At 39.3% G+C, this 27212-nt stretch overlaps 2 protein-coding genes across 5 annotated transcripts in view; one reads left to right on the top strand and one right to left on the bottom strand.

Annotated features, from left to right (window-relative positions):
- ZZZ3 (zinc finger ZZ-type containing 3) overlaps nucleotides 1-10535 on the top strand; it is a 37134-nt gene extending 26599 nt beyond the window's left edge. For all 4 annotated transcript variants that reach the window (XM_061345121.1, XM_061345120.1, XM_061345119.1 and 1 more), the window contains exons 9-12: nucleotides 1022-1174; nucleotides 4621-4755; nucleotides 7322-7422; nucleotides 7781-10535. In XM_061345121.1, coding sequence (XP_061201105.1) covers nucleotides 1022-1174; nucleotides 4621-4755; nucleotides 7322-7422; nucleotides 7781-7925 — 534 coding nt within the window. In that variant the 3' untranslated portion in view covers nucleotides 7926-10535. The remainder of the gene's footprint in view (nucleotides 1-1021; nucleotides 1175-4620; nucleotides 4756-7321; nucleotides 7423-7780) is intronic.
- A 532-nt stretch (nucleotides 10536-11067) lies between these two features.
- AK5 (adenylate kinase 5) overlaps nucleotides 11068-27212 on the bottom strand; it is a 90819-nt gene continuing 74674 nt past the window's right edge. Inside the window, exons 11-14 of the mRNA XM_061345122.1 lie at nucleotides 24434-24597; nucleotides 23302-23418; nucleotides 20369-20557; nucleotides 11068-12432 (exon numbers count right to left, since the gene is read on the bottom strand). Of these exons, the coding sequence (XP_061201106.1) occupies nucleotides 12322-12432; nucleotides 20369-20557; nucleotides 23302-23418; nucleotides 24434-24597 (581 nt within the window). The 3' untranslated portion in view covers nucleotides 11068-12321. The remainder of the gene's footprint in view (nucleotides 12433-20368; nucleotides 20558-23301; nucleotides 23419-24433; nucleotides 24598-27212) is intronic.

Here is a 27212-nt window from a genome sequence, read left to right as displayed (position 1 = left end):
CTCAACCTACTGCAAACATTCCTTATGCTTTATCTGTGTGACAGAAGCTAGACACAGTATAAGACAAGCCTGTCATGGTTTAAAAAATCCACTTTTCGTGCTTCTGTTTTTTGGTTCACACTTTTTTCTTTAAATTGAGGAATGTAAGATTTGACATTTAAGATGTCAAAATGGTGGTCTGGAAAGTAGCTAAGTAAAAAGTTGAGTCAGTTTCATTCACCCTAAATTCTTATTTTTTGATACTTAATATTCCTCCATGGGGAATAAGTAATGGGGGCTGAGTGCCTTTAAGTAATCTATTTTAAAACTGCTGTGCGTACTGCACCTTCAGACAGCATTAAAGTTGAAAGGTTTTAGATATACACTAATGGAGTAATTTATCTTGTCTAACATTTTTTAGGTTCCAGTCAGTGCCAATGAAAAAGAATCTTCAGAGAGCAATTCGTTCTTTACTCTCAGGAACCTTTTATGAAACCAGTGAATTGCCTTTTCTCTCCCTGGACTAGGAAAGAAATCTGGACAGTTAGCCTAGATTTAGATTTTTCTAAGGCACAAATTAATAAATTGATGATTAGTATTAAGTATGGACTGGTCTCTTGGATCTTGGACCTGTTCAAAGCTGCTTCTTTGTTTCGTTTCATGTTCACGCTTTTCGTGACTCTTGGAAGTTTTTAAGTATCTGTGTACTTCAGTTCTCAGTCTTCAAAATTGTAACAGCTTTATTTTCTGTTTCTCTGTTGTTGTCAGTCTCAGTTGTTTAGTAGTAGAGCTTTTATGGTAAGGGCTCTTCTTTTCTGCATTCATACCAAAGAAGTGTTGCGCTGTTCATCTTTCACTTGTTGTGGGGGACAAAAACTCCAGCTGTATGAGGCTCTGATACAGAGTTTTAAGTAGAAATAATCGAAAAGATGATAGCCTGTTTAACACAAAAGAGCAAATTTCTGGCAAGGTTTTACCAATGAGGATTACTTAAATAATAGCCAACGAATGTTTTTAAAAATATATCATTTTTTCACTGTAGTCATCAAGTAGACGGCAGCATCCTTTAAATAAACATCTTTTCAAACCTTCAACTTTCATGACATCTCATGAACCTCCAGTTTATATGGATGAAGATGATGACAGATCCAGTTTTCACAGCCATATGGATGCTGCAGCAGAAGAGGAAGTATCGGTACGTGATTAAAATCAGTCAGAGAATGTCTTGCTTACTGTCATTTTAACTTGTTCAGTAAATAATATGAAGATTAAACACCTTTGCCATAAAATAGGTATCATCAAATCAGTACTAAATTGTGGTAAGAGTCATTAGCCATTTTGAATTGCAAATACATAATTCATATAATGGCCTCCAATTGCAGAAAACTTAGCCCAAATCAGAAGAAGAAGCATGGAAAGGAATGAGTAAACATTTTGGTCCTGAAAGACCTTTAAAAAGTTTTAATAGGATATTTTCAAAAAGTGATTTGGCATGAGATAAGTTTGAACATCATATGAACTCTGTAGTTAAGATTCTGGTTAAAGATGTGTTACACAGAGCTCTGCTGAAAGTTGAATGCTGTTGGCATCTTTTTTTGTCTTCCTTTACTAGCTGAATTAATTATGGACTTTTTGAAAATCTGCTTCAAAGCGTGAACTAACAGACTGAGTTGTCAATCAACAAGCAAATACGTGTTGAGGCAAATTCTAGTAGACATCCTAACCCAATGTATTATTACATTGTGTAGCGTTCCACTTTCCTAATTTATCACATTCAGTAATACTACTACAAGAATTCAAATATGTATCTTTCCCAGTTATATACAGAATCATAGAGGGACTATATCCTACTGGTAGGATGCTCGGAAAGTTTCACAGCTGGTGTGAATCACTGGCGTTACCATGCTTAGACTGAAGAACCTGACTTGTTACTTTCTTTTTTTTTGATATGTGAGCTTAGTGACATCTTGTGTGTGAACAGCTTGTTGCATAACAGAAGTACTGAGGCCACCCAGTAGAAGTCCATTCGTTTCCTTTATTGACTTTTTTACATGCACTGCATAGTCTTCCTTAAGTTATTAAATTTGCTCATCTATTAGTCAGTCCTAAATCTCATCTTCACTCACGTTCTGTATTCTCTGTCGGACTGTCTTTTTGTTCATCTGCAGACATTTTGGGCAATGTTTCATATTCCAATCAGAACCTGAAAAGGCCTGAAAAGAAAAAAGCATGTTAGAAGCGACGCAGGTTACTATTTATCTGAGTAGAACTGGTTTTGAGCAAACATTCATTCTGTATTGTTTTTAAATACCTATTTTCTAACTGTTCTGCATATGGTCCTAAAACATCTTGGTTTTGCCATGGTGTTCTAACTCTATTAAATATGATTCCATAAATCAGGTGGGATTTATTTTAATTAGGCTAGGAGTTGCTGGTTTACATTTGTGCAGTGATAATGGTGGTAATGGTGGACTTATCCCATCCCACCCACCCTGTCCCACTCCCCACCCCACTGGGTTAAGCTTTTCTTTCTCCTCTAGTGCAGCCTTTCCAGCTGGATATTTTTATGCCTTGCAGTAATATAGAAAGGGACAGGTGAGCTCAGTTACCAAAGAGATCCCCATTATCTGTGCAAAATAGAAGCAATTTGGAAGAAAAAGATGATAATGAAATATATTCAAGATGAATGTACAGGATTCACTTCTAATGGTAAAAGTCAGGCCTCTTAGTGACAGTCACTGTCTTAGAGAAAAATACTTTGCATCAGCATGGTGGAGAAGAGATTCAGCATAGCAAGAAAATTATAGGAAAGGTTTCCTTTGACTTTACAATGGAAGTACCACGTGCTGTTCCCTTGTAAAGACAAAAGATTTTGCCTGGGTATTGCCAGCCAGATTGACTGGCGTAACCATTCCTGCAAAATTGTTTTAGTATAAATGAATTATTACCCAAGTAAAGATCCTCTGTTCTCAACAGAGTGAATTTACTTTCCTGTTATGATTACTGTATCTTGTGAGTAGTCTAATTGTTTTAGAACACAACTACTTACTATCACAGAATGCAGTGTCCACACAAGGAGCTATTCATTATACAGTTATTTTACAGACAGGCAGGTTTTCTGAGAAAAACCTTTGAGAGTTGTGTGGAAACTGAATCCCTGTCTTATATTAAGAGAATGTAGTTTTATCGCCACACAATTTAATCATGTCACTTATCCTTGAATTTTTTTTTAATGTTTAGTCCTTCATATAGGTTCATAATTACAATTAATAATTGATAAGGCCTTAGAAATCCATCACTAAAGAACAAGCCTGTTTCCTTCATTTCCTTTAATAAAGTTACTAGATAATGCAGATTCTTTAATTGTCACAGATTTGAAAAAAGAAGTTGAAATTACGTGTATAGGCTACATTAGAAGAATTTTGATTACTGTCTTATAGTTGTTCTCCATAACGGAACAGTCCTGTCAGTATAGGATCTGCAAACTGCTCTACATCAGTAAAGACTTGTCATCTTTGAAAACAGCTGGCATCTACCAAGTGCAGCTGCTACAATTAAATAGCCATCTTGAAATGGGCATCTGAATTAGAATGAGAGCTTCTGCCTTCTAACATTGAGGTCTTCAAAGTCTGTGGAAGAAAAATGCATGAGAAAAAACAGAAATGGCATGTTTCTCTTAAAAGAGAATCATTTGTTGTAAATCCCTGGCAAAGTTGTATGCACCAGCCAGTAAGGAGACAAATTTTTTTATGATTTAGCAAAAATAGCCATCTATTTTCTTAAGCTATTAAGAGACAGCATGAAGTAAAGGGATGAAGGAGTTGGATAAGTGAAACTTGTACTCTTCCAGTCATGGAATGATGCTTGTCATCACTTTTTTCTTACAGGTAAAGGTGAGAAGTTAATATGTTGAGATTGACTGTCTTATAATAAAAAAATACATGTAATGGATGCTTGGTACTGGCTTGATTTATGGATATTTTAAAAACCCGAGTTTGTAAAAATTCTTAGAACTGTAAAAACTTTTTGGGGAGTCATTTGTTTTTAGTATTTTCATATCTTAGCACATCAGAACAGTTGATTGTAGATATTGTTAAATTAATATTATTCCATACCATTCCACAGAATAGTAAAAAGAAAGAGCAATTAACTTTGATAAAACTGACCTGAAATTTCAGTTCTCAAGTATAAAATCTGTTGCCAAGCATTTTAAACTAAAATAAAGAAAAGCTAAGACTTCTACTACAGCTACCATATACCCACAATGTATGGATAAGTTGATTAAGTGCGTATTGCAGTTAGGCATGTAATGATCTCATCTAATGAGCTAATGAGGAAAAAACCTGGAATTAGTCAGGCACTGCTCTCTCCTTTATACTACAGCTGAGCTCTTCACCAGAAGCAGCTTGTTTGTAGGATAATGCAGTTTTTGTTTTAGTGCAAATAATAAAGTACAAATAATACAAAATAAAGTGTAAATTTTGTATGTGCTGTTTTGTGCTAGGTTTTAAATAATAATTGCCCAGTAGAGTTCTTAGGATATAGTGCCAGTGTTTTCTCAAAGGTTATTAATTATACATAGGGATTTATGGAATATACAGTCTCAAAGAATATTCCTCATTTTTCTTTAACCATGAACAGGATGAAGAGAGTATTCCAATAACATATCGAGAGTTACCTGAATACAAAGAACTGTTAGAATTTAAAAAATTGAAGAAACAGAAACTCCAGCAGATGCATGCAGAAAGTGGATTTGTGCAGCATGTGGGATTCAAGGTGAGTTTAAGTGTTGTTCTTCTGTTACTCAGTGGGTTGTAAATTTTTTCAAAGGTAACATGGTTTGGATTTCCTAAAAAGACTTTGTTTAATACAGCACATTTAGTTCCCTGGTTCTTGTTTACTGTTCTCTGCTTTTTCCTTGTACTTTTTAATAAAATCAACCCAAGTAACTCACTTTTTCTCATAGCTCAGGTTTCACTGAATACTGATATTGTGTGGAAATGAATAAGCGTGCTGCCTTTTCCTCATTTTTGTTATGAAAACACAACTAAAAAGCCATATTAACTCATTAAAGAATTTGACTTGACACTACACTCTGTTTTGACAATGACTCATTGACGGTAATTCTCTGATTATCATTTTGCCTCCACCTGAGGCCAAAGAAGGGACAGAGATTTCGAATGAGAATTGTAATAGATTAATAATTTGTTTGTTTTGTAGCAACTTCCCAATTCTATCAAGTAGTAACTTGTAGAAGTTGAAGCAAGGACATGAAACAGTGGTTATGTGAACTGAAGAAAATAAATGTTAAGTTAAAATAATGTGTTGTCTCAGGCTGCATGAAAGAACGGACATTCTCTAAACTACATTTTCTAGTTTGCAAGGGATTTTCTGTGTAACTGGTTGCTGTGTCGGAACAGGTTCTTCAGCTGGTCTAGTGTTATACAGCAAGAATTTTTTTCTAATCCCTGTTTATATAAGAATGTGAAGTTATTTGGTGTGAATTTCTGTTCAGAAGGACTGGAAAATTAAGACAGGCTCATTAGCTGACATTGACAGATGTAATCATGTTGTTAGACCACCAAGGTGCTCTTTATTATTGCTATTTCTCTTTGATTTGGGAAGATTAAAAGAGTGAAGTTTTAAGGCAGATCAGACTACTGGGTAACAAATTGGTTGCTTTGCTAAAACTCTGAAAAGTAAATTGGCATTATGCAGTGTAAGCATTCAAAGTTTTAGAAGTTTCTTTGCAGTCTGAATCTGATTTTATCATGCATTATAGTAAGCTATGAAATGACATAATTACATGCTATTTTCCCTCAGGAGTGCTGCCTTGCTCAGTCCACAGGGTTGGATGTAGCTCACCTAATCAGCAGACATTCAAGAACACCTGGTTCTGCGTGGCCTTCAGCCTCATTTACTACACATTATTCAAACTTTACTTTGAATAATGAATTATTGAATCCCATGTGGGCTTTTTATGGCTTTCATTGCTGTAATATCAGAGCACTTTGCAAATAGGGTTTTTTTTTCCTTAGGAAATGAAAGGCATGGTATTATTTCTGCTTCATGGGGAAAGGGAAGTCAGAGGACAGAAATTAAGGTCAAGGGTTTCCACTGTCTTGGTTCTCAAATTGAGATAACGGGAACCAGATGGTTTTGGTTGTTATTTCAAGTATTTAGTAGTATTCTGACGTTGATGTTTTCAGAGAACAGTTCTGAGTGTGCTTAGTCCCTCATTATCAGCCCTCAAACTCTGAAAGCCATCTGTGGAAGAAGGGAGGCAGCTGTATCCCTTTGCAAATCTGTTTGTAAGGTGTAAGGTGTTTGTAACCCTGAGTATATTAGTTGTGGGTAGGAATGAGCTGTTGTTCAGATGGGTTTCAAGGATGCTGCGAGAGGACTTCAGGTTTTGGAGAAAGATGAGCTATGGGAGCACAGGGAGGTTTCCCATGTTTTCAGTCCTGTCTCTGCAGCACTGTTCATAGTTCAGATTTTTTGAAAGTTCTGCTTACCTCCAAGTCCCATCTCCCAGGTTTTCTTTTTTTTTAATCAAATATTCTTGCATTTCTGTCCCTATTCTCCATCTTCTCATGAATTTTTCATCCAGTCATGATGTTTTGTTTGCATTTTGTTTCCTCCTCCTAGTGCCACACTCTTCTCGCACTCAGCTGCTGTTGTGTTGTCCCTGATTCTTCTCAGGGGATTAGCTCGCCTTCTTGCTCAGCTTTAGTTTTAGACTTCTTTTCCCTTCCCTGAGCATGTTCTCCTGCTTCCTTCCCAGCCACCTGGCTTTTCATTCCAGCCCACATATAATGTGGTGTTATATTTCCCAAGTCTGATAAGGGCATCAGTCTGATCTGTTGCAGCAGCCCATCAGCAGCCTCCCAACAAGCTCTGCTGGTCTAGTCCTACTGCTTTCTTCTGCCGTGGAAAGTGGATCTATAGTTAGACATTTTCTATGGCTGGACATAAGCTGTAGAAGCGTAACATTCATGTGCTGTGTCACAGCAGTTCTTACAGTCATGTGGGGATAAGCAGTGACTGCAGGCAGGACTAGGTCTGCTTCTGTTGAGCAGGAGGATAATGTCAACATGGAGCATTTGGGACACAAGGCGAGAGAAAAATTCATCAATCCCCAGGACTCTGGAGGGCCTCTCCTAGAGTGCAAGGACTTCTTTATCCAAAACACATTGTGATCTCTGGTGAGAGGAATTCAGCTGCGGGCTAGCAGTAACTGACCTACGTACAGGTCTTCCTTTATGGTGTATTGGTGTACAATGTCAGTAACATAAGTGGTTATAGTTGGTGTGTTTTCAGTGCTCTTCCATTTGCTTCACAGTGCGATAACTGCGGAATTGAACCTATCCAGGGTGTTCGGTGGCACTGCCAAGACTGCCCTCAAGAAATGTCCTTGGATTTCTGTGATTCTTGTTCTGACTGGTGAGCAGCAAACACTTCTACTTGTTTGTAATTAGCTTGAATCTCTTTATGTGGCTTAATTGCTATGTATGTTGGAAATCTTTTCTCCAGCATAGGAAACGTATCCTGTGTTGGGTAAAGTGGAAGATACTTTTGTTTGTATTTGTGGGAGATAAATTTTGTAACATATCCTGGATGTATAAATCTTTTTTTTCCTAATGCAGTGGACAGGTTTGAGACTGTTGAATAGTGGGGGAAATTACACTTTAGGAATTAATTGGTACCAAATTTGGTATGAATCTGTTAATATGATCATTGTTTCTGAAAGTTAAGGAAAATGATTGACTTTTAAACTGTTATCTTTTTCTTTCCCTTGCAGTCTGCATGAAACAGAGATTCATAAGGAAGATCATCAGTTAGAACCTATTTACAGAGCAGAGACATTTTTAGACAGAGACTACTGCATGTCCCAGGGCACCAGTTACAATTATCTTGACCCAAACTACTTTCCAGCAAATAGATGACATGGGAAGCAGATCTACCATCTTGGGCTTAGTATCCTCTTTGAAAAATAACAATGGCACCATTGTTAGTTCTGTGCACATTTTGGAAAGACTCTGCTTTCCCTGAAATGTCACTCACAGCATGACAGCTTCCTGGGTGTACTTGTCAAACTACAGCTTTGAGCTGTCATGGTTCTAGATCACTGAACAGCAGCTGAACATTCCTAGTGTGCAGAAGGTTTCACTGGGAGAGTTTTCTTTCACCACGTTAGTCATTTTTAGGTGGTGAATCTAAACACAAAAGAAAAACATACAAAAGGGTGAGCCAGAAATGAGAGCACACATTAAAGATAGAGTAAATTCCAAAGGCTTTGAAGAACTTGGTTATAATGAGATCCAGAGGAGATGAAGTATTTATATAAAAACAGTTTAGTAGCTTGCAGTTTTGTTGTGAAATAGTTTTCAGCACAGTAACTGACTTCTTTAGGCAAGGTTTTAACCAATGACAGTGTTTGCTTCTAGGATGTACTCTAAAAACTGCTCACTGTCTCGGCGATGGTTGGTTACAGGCCTTTATTAAATCGGAGCTGCTTAATCACATCAACTTCCAATTTTATTAATTTTGGTTGGGTTTTTTAATTTTATTTTATTTTTTAAACCACCAACAAACTCTATATTTCCCAACAGTGAAGCACTACAGGGGGCAACCGTGGCATTGCTTCCTTAACCAGCTCATGGTGTGTGAATGTTATAAAATTGTCACTCAGATATATTTTTTAAATGTAATGTTATATAAGATGATCATGTGATGTGTACAAAATATGGTGAAAAGTGCCAGTGGTAGTTACTGTGTAAAGTCTCTAATACTCAACATTAACTCCTTTAAAATAAAATACACAGCCTTCTGCCTCTGTATTTGGAGTTGTGAGTGCAACTCATCAAAGAAAACTGCCTAATATAAATCATATATATGGTAATAATTTTTCCTCTTTTGTAGTCTGCACAAGATCCATGAAAGATTGTATTTTTATTACTATTTAAACAGTGATTAAATTTAGCCTGAGCAGTGAGCAAGGGTTCACATGCATTCTTTTATACTGCTGGATTTTGTTGTGCATCATTTAAAACATTTTGTATGTTTCTTCTTATCTGTGTATACAGTATGTTCTTAAATAATGTTCAATTGTCAGGAGAACTGTGAGAAATAAACTATGTGGATACAGTCTGTTTATATATAGAATGCTTGCTGTGACTTCCTTTCTGTGTAGTTCCGACTTTTTAATCAAGATGGAAAACATTCAAAGGACATTTTAATACATCACCCAAACAGTCACTGTGCAGCCCTGCGAGATGCCCTCCTCTGCTGTTCATTTCCCTGGGAGCTGGTGGTGCTCTGCCCCTACTAACACCCACCTCGCCCTTGCAGAGTTAGCGTTCTAGTTTTACTCGTACCTTATGCACAGACTGTTCTTTATCAGACGTCAGAAACCCCAGATTTCAGTAGCCTTGGGACACTGTATGCCATTGTCTGAGAAGCTTTGTAATTATTGTGACATATTTTAGTTAATATATTTTCTATTGAACTGTATAGCTTGTGATTCAGAAACACTCGCTGATTTTATAACTGTAAGAAACTTTCAGTTGCTTTGAAACTTGAATACTCAAGAGTAATGAGCTAGAGAAGAAACTAATTTGACTTAAAGAGATGGCAATAAGAAGGATAATCGGCTGGCTGCATCTAAAAACTTTAAATACAAATTGATTAGAATGAAGTTTTGCAATACCTTTAGGTGTAGTTATTTTTTGCTTTAAAAGATAATTCAAAGCATTTAATCTGTTCAGAAGGTAATACAGTACAGTTGCTAAGACACTGAGCAGGTATCATATGTAAACATATCTCACGTATCTTAATATACTTAGATGAATTTAATAAACCTTAAAAAATACTACACAAAAATTCACAGGACGTATTTTAGTTTTCTATCGGAAAAGATGCTGCCCTGAGAGGCTCTCTAATGACTAAAGCATGTGCATTCCACACCGTTTGTGCTGTTCACAGAAAGCTAAGGTTGGGGAAGGCGTTTTATCAGGGAGAGGTTCTGTGGTAATGCTTGCTTTCTGTTGGTACCATGAAAAAAATGGTTGGATGAGAATAACAGAAGTACATTAGTGAAAATGTTCAGTCATCAATGTAGGATGGCTTAGGAAGCACAACAAGCCATGGTGTAATTCGAATGAGTTTGTAAGCAGGAGGATTTCAAGTCTGAATCACCCAAGCAAGAAGTGTCTTGGATAAGTCCTCTTTTTATTAACTATGTATAAATATTTGTATTTCCATATGCATGCATATACAGCTGTTTCTGTTGCATACATAATGAACATACGCAAATAGATACCTAATGCACATACACCCAGTCAAGCACGGGAGGTTTTGGTTTTTTCCATTGAAAAGACCAGAAGAAGCAGAAAGAAAAATTAAAACTGAAACTGTATGTTTTGTAACTTGATTTAAAAGAAAAAGAGGATTAGCAGCTGATGTCTCCTATGTTCCCATCCCACACAAGTACAGTACTCCACACTTTTTAATGTATATTGTAATTACAAGTAATAAAAGATACTGCAGAGCACCTACACAGATGAATTTGCAACTTCATGGTAACTTCAGAGTATTTTCCTGCTTTTTGAGGCAGAGAATTTTACTTTATTTTTTTGGAAAAACTACTACAACCCTGCAGCACACAGCTGGTGGTGCTTCCAGGCTCGGTTTAGAAACACCAGCCTTCTTCAGCTGACGCATTCTCAAAGTCTCTTCATTAAAGCTGTTGTACTGCAGGCATTACTGGTCACTTGATGGCACTGGTTGAGCTGGAGAAGCACTTCTAGAGCATCAGTGGTAAAACATAGGCTATAAAAGGACCCAGGAAAAAAGGAACATCCAGGATATGAAGGATAAGGACGTACCTAAACCAGTCCCTTACAAATAATTGAATTAGCATTTACATGGCAAATGCCAAGGAAGAGAAAGGAACCAGAAGAATGTGCCCTGAATGGAAAAAGGACATACTCTGTAAGCATGCCAATTTGAGCGCTATTTTCAAGTCCTGTACTGTGCTTTGAAAAGGATTAAATCCACGTATACTGTAACAGAAATCATTACTCCTCCTTTTTGTACGTTTTATTTGCATTATGTTTTCATTACAAGAAAGGTAACTTCAAAAATACAAATCTGCCGCATAAAGTACAACATTGACAGTAAGAGCAGTCATGCAGCCCACTTCAGCTGTGAGTTCGTCCAGTAGATCCAGTACGAGGATGCAGTTACTTCACAGGAATGTTGAACAAGCTTTTATTTAGCTATCAGTATACCAAAGAAACCACAATACTTTGGTTAACTGAACAGAAATACGATGTGACTATTACAGACTTCTTTGCAAATATTACAGATAAATGGCTTACTAAAGGTACAAGCAAAATGAACCCAATCACCCATAATGGTTTCCTATTTTGTTATCTTTTTATTCCCCCCCCCTCCCCCCAGGTTTTGGCAATGCCAGTACAAGACAACATGATCTGAGTTTTGCAATTGAAATAGTTCCCATGTAGGATTTAAAGAAATCTTCATACATTCTTTCTCATAGTCAACTTTATACGTAGACTTAATACAGTAAAACTGCTGTTGATATGGGCAGTTACCAGATTGCACATTTAACTACACAATACAATCATCATTTTCACCTCAGCTCACAAAACCGGGAAGTTGTCATTTATAATATCTTACAATTCTCAGCACAAGACAAGTTGTCCCAGAAACGGTGTCTGCTCCATAGTAATGGATTGACAGGCTTCCATGGTATTTAATAGTGTCTTCACCTTCAGTTAATTTTTCTGCTTCTTGTTGCAATACAGTGTTCTGGGGACATGGGAAAAGTTTATTTTAACCTCTAGCTTGACTGATTCCAGCTGTCTCACAGCTGCATGTAACATAGAACAGGTTTTGGTCTCTGAAGCCCAAGAATGAGCCAAGTGACACCATTAAAATTAATACTGCTAATTAAAGTAGTAACCAATGGGAAACTTGTATGCAGCAACGTTAATACGCTAAATGGCAAGTGAGGTGATTGAGGAGCTCGCTGCCTGCCAGGCACTGTCTGATTTCCAATCAAACGAATGCGATACCAACCAGAGCTGCTGTTCATGCTGCTTTAAACTCGTGAAGAGCAAACAGCCAATGAAACAAGGTGGTTCTTAGAGTTAGCACACAAACCACTCCATTGAGTGTGCTGTCGGAACAGAGGAAAAAAGATTTCACCTAAAAGAACATACCACATGCACGAATCCAGCTTGAGAAAGCAGTATTGCTTTGAACAGCATTTTAGTCATGACTGTCAAGTGCCCGTGAGTGAGGCTGCGAACACAGTTACTGCGTTTCTGCAGGATAACAAAATGCTGCCTCTTGCTTGTTGAGAAAAGAGTCAATGGTCTTGCGGATGTCCAGAAAAACCTCCTCTTGTGTTCTTTCTGCATCAACCTGTGGAGCAGGCAAAATACATCAGTTTTGATTAAGATACAAAGAATTATCTCAGATTCTAAACACTGGCACCAAAAAATGTTCCAATATAAAATAAAGGTGGTTGTGTTTCATGTTATAAGCATTCCAATGCAGAGAAGCAGCTTCCATAAACCCAGTTATTCACTGTTTCCACAGATTTATGTGAGAAGTTTCTGTAGGCTCCATCGCCTGGAGCAAAGTTCATGAATCAAATGAGGGAGCTTAAGCTCGTTCTCCTTAGCACTCATGTTTTAAAGTGAAATTACACCTCTGATAAAAAGAACAGTTTCAAAAGATACTTAGAAACTATTTGAACATTTAATACCCTCTGAAAGAAAACTAATAGAGTAACTTTGGTATCATACCATTAATAACATGAATAGTATTGACTATTGCAGGAGACTAAGAGGAGTTTCTAACTCCAAGAAATATGTTTCTGAAATAGGCCGTGCAGTTCCTCTAGACACGGTGTTGGCTTGCAGCCTGTACAGTCTGACTGCACTCCATGTACATTTAAGTCCCACAGTGCCAAGTCTTGTGTGGGAGTCAGCAGCTGCTCCTTGCAGAGATCCAGCAAGGGATTGCATTCACACTCCATAGCTTGGTTTCGCTCTTGGTGGCATCCGCAGATGCTGTGAGGTTTGGTCCCTTGTTGCATCCTGTTGGAAGTGTTGGCACATCCAGGCAGCCTGCCTCCACACGCAGCAGTTCCAGCACTGGGAATGGCCAGCCTGGCTGGCCTTTAAGGAGCTTGCCCAACTGGGTCCAGACCTGCTGGACTCACTGCAGGGGTATCCTACAGCCTGAGCTCAGCTGCCCTCTCCTGCCTGGCAAGCTTTCAGTGGCTTCTCTGGCTTCTCTTGCTCTCTGTCACATGCGTGCTTGCTGCTTTAGGTAAAGGTGAAGTACGCCTGTGCTGGAATAGTTTGTGAAGCAGGTGGTGCCTTAGAAAGGTCAGTTCTCAAACAAGGGCTGCACATCTCTCAGAAGCTTTCTGGGCCACGGAAACGAGGGGTTCAGGAGAGGGTTACTTATGAGTAGCAAAGAGAAAAGAGGAATGGTGAGCCATTCTGGACCAAATGTCCACCTTCTCCAGTTACAATAAAACTAGCAACTCCCATCTCTGCTGCCATAAACCAGCTTGTTTTTCCTGTCTCAACTGCAAAGACACCTTTTTTCATATTGCTGTCCCACAGGAAATATACTACACACAGGGCGAAGGCCATAGCCATTTCAAAGCTCTCTTGTCTTAATATGTATTTTTATTATCTCTTTATGCCATAAATACATGTGCACTGATCTGACCTCCTCAGAACAGCTGATTGCTGCTGGCTTTTCGGTGACCTCACCCAGAGCTGGGTCTGATACTCGGGTCTAGGTCTAGGCAGTTCTGATGAAGAACTGGGTTTGTAAGAGTGGAAATTGCCACCCTTTATGGCTGGCTGGAACACTGACTTCCAAACTGCCACGGTAAAATACGGGTAAGTGTGACAGCACCAGTGCTTCTCATGCTGGCCTCCTAAATAACAAAGGTCCAATTCATAAAACTAACTTAAAGTCATGGCACAAAACTAACTTAATGTGACAATAATTCACAGCCAGTGCCACAGTAATTCAATGGTGCTCTCTGCAGCTCCAGGAGAAAACAACTGTATTTCTCATTCTCAGATTACAGCAAATTTCATAAATTAGAACTGTTTTCAAGGTTATTCAAGGCTACTCTTGCCTCATAAAAGCAAGATCCAGATACAGTTTTCCATAGTGCTTCTGCTTTTTTGCCACTTGTGGCTTCAGGTAACTTCAAACACAGAGAAATTTAATGAGCTCATGTGGAAAATGACTGGACTAATCATCTCCAGAGTGCAATGTTGCTCCTTCTGGCATCAAATCAGCCAATTAACTTTTCAGTCATTAAATCTCCATTTGTTGTAGGTTTTGGGATTGAGAACCCTAAATGCATACTGCCAATGAGGAAAACCTGAGTGTCTGTAGAGGATGGCTGAGGACCACTGCGTTCAGACACACTGAGATTCTGGGATAAATTCAGATCAAGTTCAGCTGTGTTGTCACTAACGTTTATACCTTTGCCGCTAAAAGGGTGTTAAAAACCTCTTTGAGACTGTCCTGGTTCTTGGAGCAATGGAGCAAGCTGTCTGGAAACCCAGTGGAAACTGCCTGATACCTATTTGCGTGAATTTACTGCTGTTTTATCTCTAATCCCCTGCTAATGTTTCTGATGTATCTTTCTACATCTTATGGGTCACAAGCCACCAAGGGGGTGTGACACAGAAACACTTGTTCCTTTGTTCCACACCTACTTCCCTACCAGGGTTAATGATTCTCTGACAACCTTTCAAAAGACAGCAGTAAATTACATACCTGCTATCACCAGTACCATTGATTCTCCCTCCTCTAAATGGAAAATTACACATTTGCCCCTCCCCTGAGACATTTCTAACAGGGGATCAGTATGAGAAGGCTCAGAAGTGGAAGATGGTGGGAGGGTGGATGGTCTCTTATTCTTTCATAGCAGTATGGACAATAACTGCTGCTTACCCAGCATGTGAGTTCAACTGATTTTAGAAAGAAACAGTAGAACACCACTGGAATAAGAAGAAATAAAGAAACACGCATTTTGGTTGAGCTTCATAGGCTAATCATGTGATCTGACACAGAGGTTTCTCGACATCCCTGAAATCCTCTGCTCTGGACTGCCTTACTTATTTATTATAGAATCATAGAACAGTTAGGGTTGGAAAGGACCTTAAGATCATCAAGTTCCAATCCCCCTGCCATGGGCAGGGACACCTCGCTCTAAACCATATCACCCAAGGCCTTGTCCAACCTAGCCTTGAACACTGCCAGGGATGAAGCATTCACAACCTCCCTGGACAACCTATTTCAGTGCCTCACCACCCTAACAGGAAAGAACTTCCTCCTTATATCCAATCTAAACTTCCCCTGTTTGTTTTAACCCATTACCCCTTGTCCTACCACTACAGTCCTAATGAAGAATCCATCCCCAGCATCCCTATAAGCCCCCTTCAGATACTGGAAGGCTGCTATGAGGTCTCCACACAGCCTTCTCTTCTCCAGGCTGAACAGCCCCAACTTTCTCAGCCTATCTTCATATGGGAGGTGCTCCAGTGCCCTGATCATTCTCGTGGCCCTCCTCTGGACTTGTTCCAACAGATCCATGTCCTTTTTATGTTGAGGACACCAGAACTGTACACAATACTCCAAGTGAGGTCTCATGAGAGCAGAATAAAGGGGCAGGATCACCTCCTTCGACCTGCTGGTCACGCTCCTTTTGATGCAGCCCAGGATACGGTTGGCTTTCTGGGCTGCAAGTGCACACTGAAGCTGGCTCATGTTCATTTTCTCATCGACCAGCACACCCAAGTCCTTCTCCACAGGGCTGCTCTGAATCTCTTCTCTGCCCAGCCTGTAGCTGTGTCTCTTGCCCTTATTCTCAAATTACCTTGAATAAGGAACCTGTATTTAAGACACCTACTGGGTATCTTACTTTAGCTAGGTAGGATCAGTTTTGTCTTGCTTGACTACCAATGCATTGTTCTCCATTACTTGTTACCCTCCTACATGCTGTCATTTGAAGAAATCTTTAAAGGATGAGTCAGATATTAGAAACAATCTGGGTTTTTTTTCTCTCTTTCTTCTCAATTGACAGAGGGACACATATTCTAGGGTATTTACATTTAGCCATGTTAAAAGACAAGTAGGTGCCTGCTAAATTTTAAGATGCATTTTCTGGTGCAGCTGTCGTGAAAATCACCGAGAAATAGATTTTAAACCCTTAGTATCTACCTGCTTACTGCAGCTACCTTGGTGCTTTTTGTTTCATTTGATTTCATTCATCTGGAACATCTGATTCCCACAGAATCAGGCAGCTTGGAGCTGTTGTTTCTGTGATTAGTGGCTTAGTCCCTGCATGGGACTAAGTCCCAGTGCAAGGTCTCTGTTAAAAAGCACCCCCTTGGTGTCCCTAGGGGCAGGTGGGTGTTCTGTAATGATGAAAGAAATAATGGAATATTAAACTATATCCTGAAACTATGAGTTTTAAAAATTTAATTGGAAAATTTATAACTTATTGTTACAACTACTTTACCTTCCAGAACACAAGAAACTTACTGCCTTAGCAGAAAAGTGAGCAGAGGACACTGCCATTCATCAGCCAGTTTATCTTCCCTTGTAAATACATACCCAGGAGTTCCATCACTGTTCTTCATCTCAGCTGGGGCACTGAAAGAATGACCATTGTTTATTCCTGTCAGGTTCACAGGTGTTTCACCTGCACCTTCCATGCTTCCACTGCTGAGCAAAAGCACTGACAGGTAATCTTGGTCATAGGGGAACTTGTTAAAAACGAGTCCTGATCTTTTGGCAGCTTTGTCAGGTCACTGTTCTTGTTCAAAGGTCAATGGAATGGAAAAACATTCCATTTCCAAACATCATATTAGTTATTTAGGAACGCATGGATGCACAATAATCTAGGTTTAGAGAAGGTCACAAAATTCTCATTGATCAAAATGGGCAAGCTGTTACAACCATATACGTTTGTCTCTTCTGTGCAAGTAAAGCAAAGAGAATTCCTACTGACTGCAGAGGAAGCTAAGTCGGACTTGAGTTTTTCTGGCCCTGCTGTGCTCTTTAGGCTCCTTCCATCCATGCTGTAACTCCCATTTAAATGCAGAGAATAAGCAACCTAATGTGACAATGTAGTCTAAAGCACACCTTGATATGTTGTGACAGCTCCGATCCTCCTCCCCTGAGTCCTCACCTAACAGCTAATTCTCACAGCAGACTTTTGCTGGCCTTATTTCCAGGACTGAATTTTACATTTGCATATTCAATCTGCCTGTTTCAGGACTGAAAGCTTTTAGGCTGAATGGGACGAGTTGAACATGTACCACCATTAGCATGTGCTGTTCCCGATCTGTGGAAAACTTTGCCCAGCCCTAAATACACTTAAAATGGAGAAATCAAATAATACCAACATGCCAACCCTATTTTCTTGTTAAACGAGTCTATTTAACAAACCTGATTTTCTTACCTGTGGCAAGGCAGGGACTGTGTGCTGCAGCGAAGCTCTACAAGACATGATCACTTACAAAATTTCACCTACAATTATTGAAGGTGCTTAGTCACACACTGTGCGCTGGCATACATAAGTTGGCTAGAAAAGGTTAATACTGAATCTTCACGGCAGTTAAGTGGTGTTTAACATTCCTCTTAAAATCTCAGCATTCTCTGAATGATGAAGTATATGGCTGGAATCTCAAGGGACATAAAGCTCACAGGGGCCTTCCACTGAAGAGCTGTTACTGTTAAAAAAACCAAGCCTGGGCAGGAGTAACTTTCCAGAAGAAGGCAACTAAAGATTCTTTTAGACCCTTCTCTCTTCCTTTCTTAAACAGATTCTCTTCAGATGCTTTTGGCCATTGCAGACTGATCTGGATCTACACACAGCACCTTCAGGTAAGACATCACTTCCCTGAAACCTTTCATCAGCATTGCCTGAGAAAAAGCATGCACAAGCCTCTGGTCCATAGTTACATGAAGGTCCATGGGTTATTTTAAAAACATCCATTAGTGTAGATGAGAACTTATTTTAAGAGGTCTTTAAATCAACATTTGTAAATCAACTTCTGTGGCGTTGCCTGGAACGGATTAAGAAACACATAAACAGTTCTTTCGGTGAGCAGATTTATAGAGGCAGCAGCATCTTTATGGCACCATTCGCATCTTCATCCAGTGTTGGTCAATGCTGGAGTAATAAAACCCACTTAGGTGTGAAAAGATTCCCAAAGCTCAAAACATGTTCTAATTAAAATCAGAACGAAAAATACTAAACACGTCAGGTTTGCTTCTGCTCAGGCACCAGGCTGCAGGCTGCAGCACCCAAGGCTGGCTGAGGGTGACAAGGACAGCTTTGGGAGGCTTAATTTTAAAAGCCTGCCTCTGCTGAGTATTTTGTCACTGTTCTCTAAACGCTGATAAATGACTGAACATGTACTTGTCTGCTTCATAAGGGTTTTGGGGAGGGGACACATCTCTTTACTTAAATCCGTAATGGAATCCCATCTTTGATATCAAGTGTGTATTTTATCAGTTTCTTAAAAAGCAGATGAGGTAGACACTGCAATACAGAGTACCCGTGTTCAAGAAAAACGGAACATGTTTTTGAACCTTTAAAGGATATTTTACATGATAATGTTTATAAAGCAGATTTTACAGAGCTTTCATACCCAATAGCTCCATCCAGAAAATGGAAGCACGTTGAACACCGATATTCATCAGAAGCAAGTACAATACAGACATTGTGAGAAAAACAGTGTAACCCTTGTTCAAGCAATGCACGAGTTATTTCCTAACATGCAAACACACGATGCTAGTTCCCAAGAACACTAATGGTAAAGAGTACGAAGCACATATCCAGTTCTGACTCCTGGACTAGGCAAGTCCCTTAAGGAGCTAATGAGCTATAAGCTTCCAAGAAAAGACTGCATGTTTTAAATTGCATAGGAGATGGAGCAGAAACTTGCATCTGGAGTATTAAGGAAGGATAAAGAGAGTCCAGGTCAAGTGAAATAAGGCAGACTATAAATGCAAAATCCATGTGGAAGTATTTAGTGCAGTTTCATTCTCTCTCTGGGGCTGTCACTTCCTTGATGCTTCAAAAAGGGAAACGCTGTGGTAGGCACAGCTCACTGAAGTAAGAGATAGAGAGAGCTCCGTTTTCCTTTGCATTGCACTGTGTTGGCGTATTGGGTATTGTACTGAATTCTTAATTAGACACCTCCTTGCAATGTTGGCAAGGAACCTCATCAAAGAAAATACGAATAAAACCAAATAATGGTTCTTCAGCTTAAAAAAAGAAAAGCAATTGGGGAATTTTTTTTTCTGCTACTCTAGTGCTTGCCTTCAGTGTACGTATTGTGGGGTTAGCAAAGAACACAAATCAGGCCTCTTCCTTTGAGTATCATTTTCCTGAGGACTACATCATTCACTCTGCTCTCAGGTCAGGATATTGGTGCATAAATTAGCTGAATGTTTCTCTTTTGGGAACTTTGTAGAGGAGAAAGGTTTGGGATCTGTGATTTGCATATTTGCTACCACCTCTAGAAAAAAGCTCCCATAACATTTCCAGAAACTATTATTGAATTCTTTCCCTTTTAGGACAAGAAGGATCAGCAGGACTAGATCTTTCTGTAGCTAAACATAAGGGAGAGTTTGCCAGGAGAGAGCAGAAAAAATTATATAAACCCTATAAACTTCCCATGTAAATGAGTTCACAGATGTGCCAGCATATACATCAGGTAATTGCACTGATGGAATATTTCTCTCTAAAGTTTTGATTAGAGGATAAAAAGAAAGCTTTAAATATCACATCCTGAGCAGGTGTAAACTGAGGTCATTCACGGAAATTAATATAACTGTATCATTTAAAATATCAGCAGAAAAATCTTTCTTGTGTTCAGGTCTGTTTTATTTCGGGATATACACTGTCAGTTTTGTAAATCTAACTGAAGGGCTTTGGATTAACATAAACTTTCATCTTAATTCCGAAGGCTCCTATAAAGACATAACCCTGATACTTAAAGAAAAGCTTTCCATCATTAATGTTTAATAAGAGATTCTATGCAGGTGAGGTAGTGATTCAGGATATGTTCTCAGATGCAGGATAAATCTATGGTTTTATTCTTTCAAGTTCTACTGTGGAACCCAGAAGTTTGTAGAAGTTGTAAACAAACCAGGGGAGCATAAGGTGAGAACAAACTAGAAAGTGCAGAAACGAATACAGTTCATCAATGGTGTTGTGACAGTATTTTCCAACTATTGCTTATATGATGGAAGTAAAAAGCAATAATTTAACTTAAAAAGTCAAGCAGTTTACCTTGTATAACTGTGTCTTCCTTTCATAGTATGCAATCATAGGTTTTGATGCTTGGTAATAGCTTTCAATTCCTTCCTTGATGGTTTCAGCATTATCAGTGGGCTGACTGCTCTGATTTCTCAGCAGAAGGCGACTGCTCATTGTTTCTGGGGAGCAGTCCAGGCAGAACACAAGTTTTGGTTCCCCAATCTAGAGACAAAGAAAAACATCAAGTTTTCAAACCACTGGCTTGGTAAAACTGGCTTTGTCTCGATAATTTTAAAACAAAATGCTACTGAAAAGGTCATCTGAATTTGCCTATGCAGAAGTTATGCTTATTTACAAACAACTCTTTTTGTAGCAGCACTTAGCAGCATTCAAGATGAAGGCTGTATCTGATGGTGCTCTACATACACAGAGAAAAAGTGATAAGATCTGAAAAATGCTGGCTACTACGACTGCAGGATGAGTCTAAAGGGATAAACTCCACTCTATCAAGTAAAATAAATGTGTTACAGAATCAGAGAAAAGCAATGTGGTAATTTTTCTATGCAGTTATGTATTAAATCCTTCAGTGATGCTTTCAGGCTTTTTATCATTCCTTCCCTTTTTAGCAGGGATTTAGAGAACACCCTTTAGGAAAGAATGAGAAGTTCTTGAGAAAAGACAACTGCTCTTCACACTAGTGATCATCAGAAATTCATGTTTTTACAATGGCTACAGCAAAGAAAGTCTAAATGACTGATATATTGGAATTGTCATTGCTAGAACTGTTGAAAGCCCTTAAGGGAAGAAATATTCTAAAGGTAAATATTCCATGCTAGGCCTTCTGCATTTGAGGATGTCTGGATTATGTTGACCTTTCCACCACCTTAATGACTTTCTAGGAGACAGCTGAAGCCAAGGGATTATGTTGCATAGTTCAATGACAGGCTTTTATTCATCCATTTTTTCCACACAGCTCAGAAAACATAAATGCCATTAGTAGCAGCAGTATTGGGTGTAGGGATTAAAAAAGCCAACAAGGCAGTTTTAAACAGTGCAAAAGACTTAGATCGAGAAGTTAAGATGTGGGCTCATACAGTGATTCAAACAAATGTCCTTTTTGTATAACTGGGCTGGGATGGTGTGAAGTTTTTTTCCTCCCAGCTCCACATGAGGAACTCCGTGGTCTGTTCTAAATTATAATAGAATAAATGCGAAATGATTCCTTTAATCAGTTACAGTCATATCATCACCTCACAATGAGGATATAAAGGAGTCCACAGAGCAGACAGCAGTATCTTGTTTGATAGACCAGGTCTTATTTGCTTTTGAAAAATCTGTATGCTTCTCTTAAAAGTTTCAATGTTGCTGTTCTCTGGAATTCAAAATGTTACAGAAATGTCATTCTGCCAAGTTAAAAAATTGCAAAAGTAAAAGTCATCAGATATTACAGCAATTTGTATGACTGGATTTTTTTAAAGTTACCGTTTTCCTGGTACAATTTAGCTTAAATAATGCGTGTTGTGGGAACATCTGCAGGAAGCCAAACAAGTCTAACGTATTGGGTCTTTATTCTTACTGGGTATCTTCTCCCTGCTGATGTGGAACTTATAATTTAATTTTTTTTTTTTTACTTCCCACTTAGCAGAAAGACTGAGGAGGGAACAGAGATGTGCTTCTCTAGAATTATGGCTAGGTAAAAGTACAGTTATATCACAGAAAGGAATTGAGCAAAACTGGCTGGAGACTGAGCTTACACAGACTTACTGAGAAGCTTGTGCTTGTATTTTACTCCAAATGTCAAAGGCAGCGCCCAGGGCTCTGCAGTGCTCTGCAGTGTCTACAGGAGCTGAAAGGATTTTGCTCTGGATTCATCAAGACTTGTTTGCTTGGCAATGCCTCAGTCCCAGACACTCCAATCTCTTAAATACTGCTTTATAGCATACACCAGTGTTCACAGGACGTGACGTGTATGCCTGCCAGAAAAGTAGTACTGCTGAAATAGTCCCTCCTTCTACACAAAATGAAAAAAATCTCCAATGTCTTTCTAATAGTGCATCACATTTTAGTAAAGGAACTAATAGATTGGCAATTCTGTGAATGGTGTCTATAACAAATTCTATCATGCATTATTTCATGCAGCTTCTGATGCCTATGTCTTGCTAGGGTTTTGTGGTAATCAATTAACCAAAGCAGCTAAAGGTTCAGGGAGAAACCAGATGATTCATGAAAGTTTTATTACCCTTTAAACTTGAATGGGAAGTTTGTGGAGTGTAATCTGAATATATACTTAACTATTTCCTCTAGCTAACCAATAGTTTTCTCCTAAACCCTGGCAAATTCATTCATAGGGTTTTACAGGGCATTTTCTGCAGATAGAGAAATGTACAGCTGAGACTTCTCAGTAGGTCTTAGCACATACTGAGGAAATCGATAACTCTCTGAACTGCTATGCAGTCACTTGCAAAACGCTCTTTTTATGGCTATGCCACCTCTTACTCATCACAAAAATACAATCTGTATTTGCTGTTTCACCGTGGTAGCACGCTGTAAAAGAACTGGCTCAATGGTAATAGATACTGACTGAAGTTATGTGCTTTCATGAACCTACCTCAAATAGTGCTCGATGAGATTTTCACAATAAGTACAGCAGCCATCCACTAGAATTATACAAATTATTCTAAAAATGGTGCTTTCCACTAAATGTGAATTGTTCCTGGTTCATATTAAATTTGTGTAAAATCAGCTTTTACTTCTGCTGGTATTAGAGAGTCTGTGTAGGTGAGGGCAAAAGCTGGAGTTACTATATTGATGGGGTGCCCAAGTTTCAGTGATCAACAGCACAATGCTGTTGGTTTGGCTATTTACATGTACCCATTGCAATCAGCTAAAGATGGGGACCCAAGCAGCATCAGAAGTACAGCTGTATCTTAATAGAAGTTATAACAGCATTACAATCATATGATTACCTTGCTCTCAAACTCTTCTGCTTCTTTCAGCTCTTGGGGATACCCATCAATCAGAAAACCTTTTGTGTCCCCTAACTTGGAAATCATGGCTTCCTTCAGTAGCTTTAGGACAATACCCTGCATTGAAAAGAAAGGGAGCAACTTAGTTAATAATAAGAAAGATTGACACATTGTTTGTTACACCAACTTTAGTCCTAGGCCCTTGAGAACTGCCTTGTTTTGCCAAGAGCAGGTCCTGTAAATGCAGGTGTTTTTCTTGTCCTGCAGGCAGCAGGGCATCCGTTTTTAATTATCTCAGGTCCAGCTGTGCTACATAGGTCTAGTGCTGCAAACCATCCAAGAGTTCCCAAAGTGTCCTCTAGATAGCTGGGAATATTTCACAGATTCAAAATTAGTACCTGTGAAACTCTGGAGTACTGGTGCAGCATTTTCCAATCTGGTTGCATTTGCTACGTCATTGATATAATTACACTACATGGAAAGTGATAAGAGACCCCATCTAACCAAGCACACTGAAGAGCAAAGCAATCAAAATCAAGACTCGGCACAGCTTTTAGTTTCCCCCAAGCAGCACCTCCCAGTATCTTTCATTAACAAACACGTTCTACGATCAAACTGCACTTGCTGAAGACCCACCAAGAGTTAGGGCTGTGGACCTGCCATGTAAAAGTCAAGTCCAGCTGGGAACAACGGACTCTGTCTTCATAGTGACCATTAAACTGCAGTCCCGCTGCTCTGGGATGTCAGCCAGCTCTGCAGGGAACTGCTGCAGGTATTGTAAATTAGAATAGCTGCCAGGAGGACCAGCTCCGAATCTGAAATGGGAAGCTACAAAATTGGCATCAAGTTTCTGTTTCCTGTACTTATTCTCACATTTTGCAATGCATAGTGCAGCATATGTCTCACTGTATTTCATGACTAATTTGTTGCCTGTGTCTCAAATGCAAAGAAATACTGGCAGAGAAAGGAGAAAGAAGTGCCACAGACCTGACAATGAGGAAACTTCTCTCTCAAGATGCAGGTTAATTTTACTTAAATCATCAGCTCTAGTCTCTCATTTCCACCCTTTTAGACAATCTACTACCACTGCCTTTGTTTAACCATTAGGACCCCAAATAAAACTGTTGCTTACTCCAGGCACAGGTTCACCACATTCCATGATGTATTTGATCAGTTTACTTCTCTCTGATAATGATGATAACTCATTTTGGAGAAGGTCACCAGTGGACAGGTGAGTAAATCCATATTTCTTGGCTAACTGTTCGCACTGGCTACCCTTGCCAGAGCCAGGCCCGCCTTTGTGAGGGAAAAAATACATAGAATTAGAAAATATTTCTAACTTCTCAAACTATAGCAACCAAGAAAACGGGGGGAAATTGATGAGACTGTCTATTTCACAATTCATTTTTTTTTTAAAGACACTCTATACAGCAGAACAAGTGAGATACTTCCCTTCTGCTGGCTCAAAATGTGCACTGAAGTTGAACGAGTTAACAACAGTGTGAAATCTCTTGCAGAAAAGAACATGTTCCTAAAACACCATTACCATGTAAAGGGACAACATAAACCAGACTGCCGGTGGGTAAAGATATTTAACTATATGTTCAGCTTGACAGCTGCAACAAATATTAGCAAGCTAACATCCACCGCATCCTTGGGAGAGAAATATTTTGCCCCTATTTGTGGAATGGGAAGGTATAGGTAAAGAGATGGCGAAACCTGCCTCTGTTATGTGGGATACTGCACACGTAGATGTACATTAACTAAACCCTTTTGCATTATAGTGAACGTAAAATTTCACAGTGATTTGGCTCTTCCCTTGGAAAGCTTTCCCATCCTGGCATGTCTGCAGGTAACTGAGAGCCAGGTACTGAAGCTGCTCAATGCTGACGAAGGCTCAGTCATGCCCTCCCTGCAGCTGCAGTACTGGCTTGCTCTTCGAGCATGCTGCAGGGAAGTGCAAGAATAAAGCACCTGGCAACAAAGGGCACATGGAGACCTTGTTACCACCTGCTTGTCTACAACCACAGCTATAAAAAACAGCTGAAAACCACCTCTGAGCCAAGCCTGGAGCCAGACACGAGGAGGGGTGCAGGGAGTTTCAGCTCAGGTGAAGTTGCTCAAGTGATTTTTCCACAGGCTGAAGGGAAGGTGTCTGCAGCCAGCCCTGCCCCTAACCACTGGGTGTGTGGGCAGAGCAGAGCAGGGGCTCAGGTGAAATGCTGCAAGGGTTGTCAGAAATGGCACCTGAACCCTCCCTCCTCCGTTTGACAGGAGAGAATCACCTCAAGAGACCCAAAACTGCCCTTTTTCTGGGGCTGTCTCAGAGACTTCCACTTTGCTCTGCAGGTGCTGCCATTGTCCTGTCCCACCTGCTCAATGGAGGTGCCTGATTTTCCTTCCTCATCCTGAAGGGCAACCATGTGGAACACCAAATGCCTATTCAGCTGCCTGCTGAGTGGCAGCTGCCAACCTGGCTGGAAAAACTGGCTGACCATGGGAATGGCTGGAAGCTACTTCTTGGGGATGGTGTCGCTGTGATCTCCAGAGCCGCTGGTGGAGCTGAGGTGAACACACCGTGAGGGCTGAACTGGGTGGGGAGCTGAGGCGCCATGTTGTTGCTGCGGGTGAAGGAGACCAAGAAAGCAGTTTCCTTTGTGACAATATCAGGATTTGCGGAGACATTTCAAGGTATGTAGCAGTGTTTTTACAGTCTTTGATGGATCTTTCCAGATCTACTGCAGTAGGTGGTACTTATACCCTTGTAGGGAGACAGTGCTCTGAAGTAGAGACAAGGCCAAGAAAACAATCTATTTCAATCATGCCTTTAAGGAGGTGACTTCTATTTATCAACTGTTTAGACTTGCAAATATGACTAGACTCTATTATGTGGATGTATGATGCTAGAAAACATGTGATTTTCCTTTTTGTTTATTTTCCCATGAGAAATATAGGAATAACATTCATAATAGAGTGAATTTGGCAGCATCTCCTCCTGACTCGAGCTTTCTTCTGATTTTTGCATTCAATTTAAGAAATAATTTCTCTGAGCATATAATTTTCAGAGAAGTTACAATACTGTAGCTGAGAATAAAAACTGGGCCATAAGGAGGTAGCATCAAAAGAACATTTTTGGTATACTATAGCTTGGAGTCTTTTACTTCAGCTTCACAAAGGCAATTATCAGCCCATGGTGTGAGAATCACACTCGTGCTACAATTTTAGCTGGAAATATATTTGTCATAGCCTCATTTTCTTGCCAATGTGGGTTGCATGTTGTTTTTCTGTTGCTTTAATAATATGAAAGTTTTTCTTTTGTAAAAGCACTGACTGAAAGAAAACAAGGAATAAATAAGCATGGCTACAGAGAAATAGATGCAGGGAAATTATAGACAAATAACCTGTAACGTGTAGTCATAATTTCATTTCTAGTCTGTTTTGGTTTCTTACATTAGTGCTTGTTTGCACATTGTCTCCTGGTCTTGAATACATTAGCATTGCAGTAATTGCATCCTATTTATTTGGTGTATATACACAGTACTAAAGAAAAAAACCCCAGCTATAAAGGTTACTTTATTCTGTTTCTTATGTAACTGTTTCTCTTCTGAATGTGGAGCCAAACAGAAATTTCACGTCTCTTTGTGTACTAAATAGACTAGATCTTGTTTTAGATATAACAATGAAAGAACAATATTGTGTTGATTAAGAGGTAAATATTGAGGTAAATATTGATGCATTTCTATAATAACCTTTATCTGTTAGTATCTTAAAAGAGAATGCTGTGAGATTAACATACGTACAGGGTATATGTATGGCGTACACCATAATGAGAATTACTGTGCCCCCAAAACATTAATTAAAATTGACCATGTTTACTTCTTTTACAGAAGAGTTTCAACAAAGATGAGATT

This window comes from Neopsephotus bourkii, unplaced genomic scaffold (assembly GCF_033783945.1).
Source record: "Neopsephotus bourkii isolate Nb327-2 ecotype Australia unplaced genomic scaffold, CSIRO-AGI_Nbou_v1 NB_234, whole genome shotgun sequence".
NCBI lineage: Eukaryota > Metazoa > Chordata > Aves > Psittaciformes > Psittacidae > Neopsephotus > Neopsephotus bourkii.
Note: the sequence above shows the minus strand (reverse complement) of the source record. Positions and strands in the feature narration are given on the sequence as shown.